General features: G+C 41.1%; 1 protein-coding gene across 1 annotated transcript; it reads right to left on the reverse strand.

The window, feature by feature from the left end:
* Positions 1-440: 440 nt before the first annotated feature.
* On the reverse strand, positions 441-7,599 carry SMIM36 (small integral membrane protein 36). Its single transcript, XM_082371938.1, has one exon. The coding sequence runs from the start codon at positions 7,593-7,595 to the stop codon at positions 7,314-7,316; it is 282 nt and encodes a 93-aa protein (XP_082228064.1). The 5' UTR covers positions 7,596-7,599; the 3' UTR covers positions 441-7,313.
* Positions 7,600-11,990: the final 4,391 nt, after the last annotated feature.

The raw sequence follows: 11,990 nt of genomic DNA on the forward strand, positions 1-11,990 counted from the left end.
AGAATTAGAACCTGGGGCAGCAGCAGAGTCTAATGGCACAGAGGGACGTGGCAGGAGCAGGTCCAGGAGGACTTGCAACCATTTTCCTGGTGGTTCAGTAGGGGCATCTTCATAGAGGAAAAAGCAAAGAGGGAAAGAGGAAGTTGGGTGATTTTGGTGGCACTGGGGCCAGGACGGGTAGAGAGGTGGAAGGACTCTTTTCTATTGCTCTGGTTTCCCAGCCTCCTCTCCACTGTGCCTGTGAGGGAGGGGGCAGCCCTGGCATCATCTCGGCTGCTTCATTCATTACAAGACTATGTGCTGCACGTTCCTAGTCTTCCAAGCTTGGGGATGTCAGAGCAGCCCAGCCACCTCCCTCCTGTGTCTGGGGCACTTTGTTTCCACAGGAGAGTAATTCCTATTCTACAGTTGAAGTAAAAAAGTCTTCCTTTCTCTAACAGGATGAAGATTTCCTGATGTCTTCAGTCCTTTACTGGGTGCTGCGGGGCCTGAAACAGGCATACAGGACACTCACTCTTTTGTTGGAGGTACTTAAGATTCAGCCAGGAAAGAGAATTCAAAGTAAATGAATAGGATTTACAAAGCAGAAGAACTTATCTTTACATATTAAAAAACTCATCAAGGAATTTTGCCAAAACATCCTTAACAGTACAAAGATCTAGTCCAAACTTGAAAATTACTGCTCATTATTAAAAAAAAAATAATTTCCTAGATCACGTTCTTAGACAAGGTTCCCATCCCCACTCATCCAGAGCAAAGCCTAGGGTTAGGCTGGGGGAGATTGGAGGTAGATTATTGCCGTTATACACAGACAAATTCAGGAGGCAAGGTGGTGGAATGGTGTGGAGCAGTGGTCTCCAAGGTGAGGTGTACAGGAAGAGCCATAAAGTACATAAAATGGTACAAGTATATGCATATGTGTATATATAACGTGTAACTATCTACAGATCTAGACTTATTTAAATATGTATTATTTAAATATTCATAAATGTATACTTATTTAAATACACACACACAGGTGAGTACTAAAGTTTTCTTTAGTGAAAGGAATGCAGGCTCAGAGGTGCTTGGAGGCCGCTGGTTTGGAGAATGGGTTTTAGAGTCTCAGCTACCAAAAATTCATAAGATTGGGAAAAAAACAGTACCTCTTAGGGTTGTAGTGGATAGACAGACAATACATGAAAAGTGCTCAGGAGTTTTTCCTGCTACTTGGCAAGCTTTGTGAGGACAGAACTTGCATCTGTTGTGTGCTTAATGTATCTCCTGGACCTGGCACGAGGCCTGTACAAAGTAGGTCAAATATTTGTCAAATAGATGAGTGATCAATAGCTATGTGCAATTGCTTCCACACTGGAGTACACAGGAGTGACAATGGCATTAGGATTGAGATTACCTTTAATTCACCCCCTATTTGAAAATAGGTAAGTCATTCACAAACTTAGATAACTTATTTTTAGTAACAAATGACTTGCAGACATATCATAACTGATGGTGATTCATCAATAGGCTATGACTGTGATCACCAAACTTATGACTGTGATCTAATCTGATTGGATTCTTTCATGAGACGTGTTTATACCAATCACCCTATAAACAGTGCTTTTTAAAAAAAATAAAACCCAGAAGGGGCAAATGAGAGAAAATGAATGTAGAGTATAAGAGGCAGAAGAGATTTAGGTTCAATTTAGGGAGACTTACTTGTTGCCATTTAAGAAACCAATCGTTTCCTTATCTGGACCTTCTGGTTTTCCTCCTGAGTATCTGTCTAATGACTGTTACATTGAAATTTTTCTCCAAAATTCTATCATAATATAAGTTTTTCTCCCTCACCTAATGGCAAGCAACTTGTCACTGATAAATTTCCATGGTAAGAATGTCCTTATCAGTTCTGACAAACAGTTCAGATTCCAAATTCCACTGCCACGTTTCTTCTGCACGCTTGTTGGCCAATTTTAAGCACACCCCACCCCAGCCCTTGGAGCAACAGGCTTTTCTCTTCCTTGGTCCCCTTCATCCTAACCAAGTCCTCATTCTTCTAGTATCTCCTAAGTCTTGCATGCCTTTCAACCTTAGATTGCAGCTGAGGCCACCAGGCTGTAGATACGCCAAACAGAGAACCAGCAGATCCCAGCATATGGCTGATGTTTAATTAAATAAAAGTCAAGTACAGAGAAGCTTTGAACAAAAAATAAGCATGTGCAGACAACTTCCCACTATCTCGGGAGGATGTGAAATAGCTGAGATCTTTCTTAATCTTAGTGTTGCAAAACCCTTATCTGGAACACTGACAGCCCAAGTGTTCTTTTACTTTGTATATTTCAACCACTACTGTTCTCAGGGAAGATGAAGTAATGAGAAAAGGGCTGTCCTTGGTACTCTTTAGCAACACTGGACTGTGCCCTCTAGTTCTCAGGGGCTTTTGCCCTCATCAAGAGGTTTGTGTTATCGGTGCTCCCTGAAAGTAAAGGCAGTGAGAGACAGATTGCAAAAGTGTGCACTCAGCAGGCCCAATCGCTCTGCTACTCTGCATAGATTCTGGGCTGCCATGGAATTATAGGCAAACTCAGGGCTGAGTCAGGATCCCAGGGCTCTGCTAATCCTATTCTGTCCCCTAAAAGTTCAGGCAAGACAATCTGAAACTCCCTTGTCTCTAAAATAAGAATAAATGTTCCTCCCCCTACAAATTTTCTGGCAGATTAAATGATGTGTCTGGCACTCACTAAGTGGCTTTTGAAGTATCTACGGGATATCTGGAGGGACTTGGATTCTTTAAGGCTAGTTCTGAGGCTTTTGTTTTTGGCTTCAACCCAGTAGGTTTACACTTGGACTCCATAACATCTTTTCTCTGTGACTGGCCCCTTCCTCCTCTTTATAGAACTTATTCCCCTCAATTATCCTTTACATTCTATTTAGGAAAACCATAAGCACATTTTCCTCCTCAAGACATTTCTCCTGTATTCTACCCTCCTTAAAAACACAACAAATTGTTACTCTGCTTGTGCATGTCTCTTTCCCAGGTTAACTCATAAAGCTTAGCTTTCTAGCTTCTGCCCAAGGCCCCAACTCAGTACGGTGTCACATCCATAAGAATCATGTCACTGACTCCAAAGGGCCTTAAAATGTTAAGCATCCCATTATATGTAGTAAACATTATCTTTCGACACCGTATTAGTTTGCTAATCTTATCCTAACAATTTACCGCAAACTAAGTGGCTTAAACAACAGGGATTTATTGTCACACGGTTCTGGAGGCACGAAGTTTGAGATCAAGGTGTTGGCAGGGTCATGTTCCCTCCAAAGGTACTAGGGTAGGATCTGTTCCAGACCTCTCTCTTCCCTTCTGGTAGTTCCTTGGCAAGTGGTAGAATAACTCTAGTCTTCACAGATATTCTCCTGTGTGTATGTCTGTGTCCAGATACCCCTTTTTCATAAGGACACCAGTCATATTGGATTAGGGGTCCACCCTGCTCCACTATGACCTCACCTTAGCTAATTACACTGATACTGATCCTATTTTGAAACAGGATCACATTCTGAAGTACTGGGGGTAAAGACTTCAACATATGTCTTCAACCCGTCACAGATGCTTCCCCCTATTTCCCAATTTCTGCTGTGTGTGGCAGCTCTCCAACCTCATCCTCCTTCTCCTCAGCGGTCCCATAAATGAGCCTGATCTGCAGGAGCAGTCTTTGCCATTGAGTGGCGAGATGCGCTACCTTACTTTCACCTTATCTGCTGGTATTATAATAATAGTGGCTTTCGTTGTGTTGAAATCATACCATATGCCAGATATTTTACATATATAATTCTAAACCTTATCGACAACATTGTATTTCAGTTGAGCAAAAGGCTTAGGCAGTTAAGTGATGCGTAAAAGTCTCAACAGCAGGTAGCGACAGAGGGTTTTGAGCTTGGCATTTCTGGCACCAAGCCCTGCCTTAGGCCATTCCATCTTGGTGTCTTTTGGAATATCAGAAGATAATGTTCTGGCCAAATTATCACAATTTATTTTTTCTTTGCTGGAAATCTGAAAAACTGTTATATGATTTAACAGCTTTTTCTTGAGCAGCCTCCCAGGTATGTACTTCTAGCATGGGAGAGAGAAAAAGAGGAATAAACATGGGTTTGCTACTGCCCTTGAATGGCTGAAAAAAATAGAGAGCAGAGGTGACACACCTACAACTGAGTTCAGATGCTGCCTCCTGCATGGACCCGCTGTGGACTTGCACAAGCTCTAGTGCTTTTCTGAGCCTCCATTTTTGTATCTTTAAACTACTTTTAATTGTGTCTGTCTCATAGGGGAGGGGGAGGGGGAAAAAAGGTATCTGGCATGTAGAGATTCCTGACAAACCTCCATTCTCTCCCTCCCTTCCCTGGACTTGGAAGAGTTTTGTTTATGTCCTTCCCACAACTATCATCCAAATTAGACCAAAATATTGCATTTGCTTTGATAAAAATTGTGCATGATGGGAGAATAATGAATTAAAAGAAGGTGGAATAAAGGAGTCCTAATCCCAAAAGGAAACAAAAATAATGCTGTAGTATTTGACTGTAAAAGCAACTCCTTGGTTCTAGCTGGCACCCATTTCACCAGGCTTTAAGACATTAGTTACAATTTTATAGCTGTGCAACTAATAATTCCATTGGGAATTAAAGCTTTATTTAAAAAATAAAAAATAAATCACAAAGTTTTAAACTGCAAACAGGTAAGAGATAGTGTTTACCTGAAAGAGGCCTGGGGGGCAAATAGGAAAAAGGGAATAACAGGATCTTTGTGTCAGTTCTGAAGCCAAAGCCTCTTGGGAAAATCACTCTTCTTTCTGGGCTAGTTTCCTTGTTGGTAAAATTCTTAAAGATACTTCTAGTTCTTATAAGATTCTAAGTGTACGTGCTATACAGAAAAGATTGTTTTAAAAGCTGAGAAGCTGGTTCCTGTTGGAGAACACAACTCCAGATGAACCACAAATCAGAGGAACAACAGGCTTGGAAAAGCTTAATGCCCTTTATTCCAACATCCACCCTAGAGTCTTTTTAGTTTCCTTCTTTCCTTCTTTTTTCTCTCCTCTGACTCTATTTCTGTTCCCTTTTCTGTCGTTGTTGTTACTTTAACTCTCTGGTTTTTTGTTCTTCTCGTTCTCCTTCTTTCTCTTAGAATTTATTTTTCTTTCCTTCCATTTCTGTTAATTTTTCTTCTTCAATTGACCACAATATGGAATTGAAATATAATTGAAACTATTTGTTTATCTAAAAATTATCAATGAATGATTATATCATATTCTTAACTTTAAAATTAGATGAGATAAACATTTTATATTTCTCTCTCTCAAAAAGCTATGATTACAATTATTATTGTTGTCAACACTTTTCTTGTGGTCCTTGGATTTTTTTCTTCACTGATATATTTTTTTCTCCACTAATTTATATGTATTCCCATGATGGGGAAATAAATAAGGTTAGTCCAGGTGAAGTTCACACTAGGGAAAGTGCAGGTTCTTAGAAGCTGTCTGTTAATTTACTCTATTTTCCCATTAATTTTATATTTTCACTATTAAGGTAAGGATGGCTCCTTGACCATAAAAGAAAAAAAAATTTCTCTGAAAGATTCTCAATATAATTTTCAAATCACATATGTAAGAGAAAATATGATTTTCTGATAAAATATAAGGAAAAATTTTTAAATATTAAAAATCCGAAAACAAAATTACTGGGGTTTTGTTTGTTTTTGTTATACTACTCAACAATCTAATGTCAAAACAGTGCCCATTGCTGAAGCTGGCAGGGCAGGCTGAGCCAGTACCTCCTCTTCAAGTTTTCTATAAGTTAAAATGAAACTTAATTTCTCACTTTTTCTTCCAAGTTTTGGAAGCCATCAGACCATCCCAGTCAGTGAACTCTACAATTTCTGCTTACAAGCTTTGTCTATATTATCTCTTCTGTCTAAAATTCCATCTCCTGTCCTACTTCCAAGCCCCCAACACATTTTTGTCCTTCTAGAAAATAGTTGCTTATCTTTCAAGACAAATCATCTCATCTTTGAAGCCTGAGTCTAAGATGAAATTGTTTATTCAACATTATGCAAATGTTTCTTGAGCCCCTTCTTAGTGCTAGGCACCCGTGTCTCTGCAGACTCCTGCACTCTAGGTAGACTTCTAGCACAGAATCTGCAATGCTTTCTTGTCCTTCATCCTCTGAGTCATTCCTGACTCCTCCTCTTCCTGTTAGGCAGCAAAGACCGAAGAGAGGGTCATGACACACTCATTTCTTTGTATTTCCAACAGGACCTGATTAGAAGAAGGGGTTTAGTAAATCACCAAGTGAACATGTAAGTTGCCCTGAGCTCAGAGCAGGGAGGATTAATAAAAAACATACATACACAATGGAGATACTAATTCAAAATTGTGAAAATAAGTGAATGAGCAGAAAAACAAACTTATAGTTAGTAGCAGCAAAGAAAGGGAACAGGAAGACAGCAAGTAGTGCTGGGGGGACTGATACACCAAACCATGGGACCTCAGTAACTTTGCATTGGACCAGGTCAGATTTGAGGACTGGAGATTAAACTTCTTGATGAGAAGTATGAAAGGGAATAATATTAATATTCATCATAACAGCTAACCCTACGTGCCAAGCACTGTCTCAGGTGTTTTCAATGAATTCACTCATTTAAATACTCCAAACAGCCTGGAGGTCCTCCCACTAGTCCTGAGGCACAAACAAATGGCTCTGGTCACACAGCCAGTAAGTGAAGGAGGCAGGGTCTGAACCCAGGCTCCAAGCTTTGTCAGTAAACCACCATGCTCTACGGTTACTGTGTTCACCATATTGACTCACAGTGAGGATGAATGTGAAGAGCTGGTACCTATAGAAATAATAAAAAAGTCTGGAAAAGTTCAGTGGTTGCCTTGAAAAGAAAGGATTTGCTAAGTATAGGATAGATTTGAGCTAGTCCCATTCCTCACCACACACACACACACACACACACACGTACCATTGCACTTGCTTCTTTAAACCCTTTCTCAAATGTCAGTCTCTCCTAGAAGTTGCAAGGAGAGCTTCATCAGGAATGTACTTGTAACCAGCTTCACTAAGAAGCTGAGATTTTGCATCTGGAGACCTTGACCAAAGGTCGCCGTGGGCTTCTTACCTTAAACAGTTGCTTCAACCTCAAGGAGGATGACGAGAAAGCAGTAAGGAAGGCAGAGCTCCCACTTATATAGCCAAGCAGGACCTGTATGCTGAGAGAATTGTAGCCATGTGGGGAAAGTTTTGTCCAGATTGTCTAGTGCTCTCTCCCCTGTATCCTTCAGCCAGCCTCACACCATTGTGCTTTTCTTCCCTAGTGGAGCACAATTCCCAAAATGAAGGCCAGGGCCCCTTGCCCAGTGGGCCCGCGGAGCACTTTGCTGCATCACCACCAGGTGGATGGAGGACTGGGCGTCCAGGGTGGCCTCAGGAGCATACTCCTTACTGGGGTCCTTGCCTCGGCAGTCATACAGCACACAAGAGATGAGGAAAACCAGGAGCAAGATGACGTAGCTCGCAATTAGGATGATCAGGTTCAAGGTGACAGGGTCAATCTCCAGGTAAAATTCCATCGCATCCCTCACGGTTGGGAAGTGGGTCTAGAGAAAGGCAGTGGGGCCAGTTTGGGGGTTGCTGGGAGCAAACCCTAGCTCGATGGAATAACTACATTGGCTCTGCAATAAAAATACATTAATCCTCACTGCTTCAGGAGACCTCACAGATTAAAGCTGCCTGGTTTAATAACTTAAGCTCTTCTGTTAATACTACAGCCACCAAAGCACAGAAACTGTCTCATCAACTCACCTACGCAGAGAGAGAAAGAGAAAAAGAGAGATGGTTCATGTTACCAAAGTGTGGTATGTAAGCAGGAAGTCCATATAATTTAATGTCCAAACAGGGAGTTTTGGTGAACAAAAGTAAGGGCTGTTAATAAGCACACTTAAAAATTGGATTGTCCTGGAAAAATTGTGAAGTATGGTCACCCTTTATATAAGGGAAGTTTATTTATTTCATTTTATTTTTTAAATTAAATACAATATTTTATTAGTTCCAGGTGTACAACATAGTGATTCAATATTTTTATAGATTATACTCCATTTAAAGTTTTATAAAATATTGGCTATATTCCCTGTGTTGTACAATATATCTGTGTATCTTATTCTTTTTATACATAATAGTTTGTACCTCTTAATCCCCTACCCATGCCTTGCCCTCCCCCTACTGGTAGAGTTTGTTCTCTGTATCTGTGCGTCTGTTTCTGTTTTGTTATATTTATTTGTTTGTGTTTTTTTTTTTTTTTTTGGATTCCACATATAAGTGATAATATACAGTATTTGTTTTTCTCTGACTTATTTCACTAAGCATAATACTCTCCAGGTCCATCTGTGTTGTTGCAAATGACAAAATTTCAGTCTTTTTTATGGTTAATATGTAAATATGTGTATATACACCACATCTTCTTTATCCATTCATCTGTTGATGGACACTTAGGTTGCTTCCATATCTTGGCTATTATAAATGATGCTGCTATGAACATTGGGGTGCACATATCTTTTCAAATTAGTGTTTTCATTTTCTTTGGATATATACCCAGGAGTGAAATTTCTGGGTCATGTGGTAGCTCTATTTTTAGTTTTTTTGAAGAATCTCCAGTCTTTTCCAATGGCTGCACCAGTTTACGTTCCCACCAATGGTGCACAAGGGTTCGCTTTTCTCCACATCCTTGCTAATATTTGTTATTTGTGGTCTTTTTGATGATAGCCATTCTGACCAGTATGAGATGCTGTCTTAATTGTGGCTTTGATTTGTGGTTTCCCTGATGATTAGCAATGCTGAGCATCTTTTCATGTGCCTGTTGGCCATCTGTATGTCTTCTTTGAAAAAATGTCTATTCAAGTCTTCTGCCCATTTTTAAATCAGGTGGTTTGTTTTTTGATATTGAGTTGTATGAGTTGTTTATATATTTTGGACATTAACTTTTTATCAGACATATCCTTTGCAAATATTTTCTCCCATTCAGCAGGTTGTCTTTTTGTTTTGCTGATGGTTTCCTTTACTATGCAAAAACTTTTAATTAGGTCCCGTTTGTTTATTTTTGCTTTTGTTTCCTTTTCTATCTAAGCGAGGTTTTTGGGTTTTTTTTTATTTTATTTTATTTATTTATTTATCTTTGGCTGCGTTGGGTCTTTATTGCTGCATGCGGGCTTTCTCTACTTGTGGTGAGTGGGGGCTACTCTTCGTTGCGGTGCGCGGGCTTCTCATTGTGGTGGCTTCTCTTGCTGTGGAGCACGGACTCTAGGTGCGTGGGCTTCAATAGTTGCAGCACGTGGGCTCAGTAGTTGTGGCTCACGGGCTTAGTTGCTCCGCGGCATGTGGGATCTTCCTGGATCAGGGCACGAACCCGTGTCCCCTGCATTGGCAGGCAGATTCTTAACCACTGCACCACCAGGGAAGCCCTCTAAGGAAGATTTTAATGCCAAGTATCCATCTTTGGAGTGATTTGGGCTTTGGGAATGGATGTGTTTCTTTAATAAGAGGAACACGCACAGCGCCTGACATTTTCACCCTTTCTGCCTTTGTTGGTTTTTTTCATTCATTAATTCGAAAATACTTCTTGAGCACCTCTGTTTTCTAGGTACTGTGCCAAACAATAATGAGATAGAAGCATTTAGTCTAGAAGGGGAGACAGACATTAAACAAATAATAGCACAAGTCACCATTTAAGAACAGTGGGAATAAATTTATAAAGACAAGGAGAGGGTGATAGGAGAGTGTGTTCCAAGGTAGGTCAGAGAAAGCTTCCATGAGGAAGAGACATTTAACCTATGACCTGAATGACAGTCAAAATTTAGCCAGGTTAGGACAGGTAAGGAAGATTTTTCAAGCCACAGAGAACGGCATTCATGAGAGGTCTGAGCAGAAAGAAGCCTGGAAAACTAGAGGAAGTGAAACAAGGGCAGTGGACTGTAGTATAGAGAAAGAATGGGGAGCATAACATGAGAGCCGTGGGCAGGAGTCAAATTGCAAAAGGATGTGCTAGCCCTGCTCAGGGCTTTAGAGTTGATGCCGGATCTATGGGCACCACTGGATCAGTTAATGCAGGGGAGGGACGGGACAGATTGCACTTTAAAGAGATCACCTTGGCTGCTGTGTGGATGCAGAAAAATAAGCAAATTGAAAAGAAGATCAGATAAAAATACAGCTATCCCTTGATTTATAATCATCTTCCTGCCTCAGTGGTAGCCTGTCCCAATAGTCCTGTAGAGGGCCAACCTCACGGGCATGGGATCTGGGCAGTTGCACAGGGCCTCTTCCTCAGAAGGGCCACACACTTAGTTTAATGCCCTGCTGTCTCCATCTTCAATTTTTTAATAATTTTTAATTTTGTACTGGGCTCACAAATTATGTATCTGGCCTTGGTCTCATGGTCTCGTGTGTGTGTGTGTGTGTGTGTGTGTGTGTGTGTGTGTGTGTGTGTGTGTGTTATTTATTTATTTATTTATTGGCTGTACCACACAGCATGCGGGATCTTAGTTCCCTGACCAGGGATCGAACCCGTGGCCCCCTGCAGTGGAAGTACGGAGTCTTAACCACTGAACCACTGGGGAAGTCCTTCACGTATACAGTTTTGACCAGACAGGGCCATTTCTCCAAGAGCTAATGGGATTCTTTTGATACTCCTGGTTAAAGGTCAAAGGTCCCAGAGGTCTGCTAGTTTCTTGTGGCTGTTAGGCTTTAATGGCCTAGCAGCTTCCCGTCTAGTCCTTGATGCCCAGCTTCCCTGGGAACCTGAGGGTTCAGGGTTGCTGTAAAAGGGATTCTTATTGATGTGGAGACCTTTATCAAATAAAATATTCCGTGAATCTGTGGTTCTGGACTAAGCTGTGGAATTATACTTAGAAAGATGAATGGTTCTCAAACACCGCAGGTGTAGAGCCAGGCTCGTTGGAATCAACTGGGCTTCTTAGGAACACAGATTCCCAGATCAACGCCAGATCTATTGAATTAGAATCTTTGGGGCTGGAATCTGCGACTCTGCATCAGTAATAGTCTTCATGGATAATTTTGATATGCAGCCAGGATGGGGAATCATGACCACAGATGTGTGAAAGAAGGGTGTGTAGAAAATGGGTCACCAGAGCAGTGGTGCCACTAAGAGATGTCATAGGAGGCATTCAACACAGACATGACACCAGTCCAACAGGCTCAGATAGTTCATTTTGTCAAGAGAAAGTCCTTTTCCTGGTTGCGATTCACATTTACCAAGCTCATAGGAGACTGATGTTTAAAACAGAATACCGATTTATTGTTACGGTGAAACATACACCTGTCACAAGGTTGGAAGGTCTTATGCTGGAATGACCATAGCTTTTTCTCCCTGGAGGCAGATCTAAAGACAAAGTCCATTTATAATAGAAAGTTTCTTCGTGAGCACCGAAGTGGAGTTGTCTCAGCAAGTGGAGTTGTCGGGTACTTCTGTAAGTCACTTCAGTGCTCCCAGATTACAGCAAGGCTTTAAAAGGCAGCAGTATGTTACAGGTGGTTATTACTATCTGCAGAGAGTGTTTTTGTCTTTGTATCTACCAGTGCCCAAAGGTCATTTCAAATCCAGCCTTGTGGAGGCTTTGCTTCCTTCCAATGTGTTCGGTGAAATGCTGGCTACCTGGTTTGTTAAATTAACCCTGGGGGTGGCAGCTCAACGTCTCCAAAGCACCTTTCCTTCATTCCTGATCTTTAAAGAACTTTCCTCTTGTGCCATCTAGTGGCCAAAGCAGAGACTGCTAACTAAAGAAAAAACTGGCAAAGGCAAGCTGGGAGGGCGCTTTGTAATCAGCAGCAGGAGGTGACAGAGGTAATAATAAGAAGCTACAGTTCAAAACAACCCCTTGACATAGTCCGGACATAGTCTTTCCTTCACTCATTTACAGACATGTATTGTGCACTTACCATGTGGCAGCCTGCTCGGT

This window comes from Balaenoptera borealis (assembly GCF_965194805.1).
Source record: "Balaenoptera borealis genome assembly, chromosome: 20".
Classification (NCBI taxonomy): Eukaryota; Metazoa; Chordata; class Mammalia; order Artiodactyla; family Balaenopteridae; genus Balaenoptera; species Balaenoptera borealis.

What these genes read in the sequence shown, in the direction of transcription:
- SMIM36 (XM_082371938.1), bottom strand. Translation starts at nt 7,595, where the DNA reads ATGGAATTTTACCTGGAGATTGACCCTGTCACCTTGAACCTGATCATC.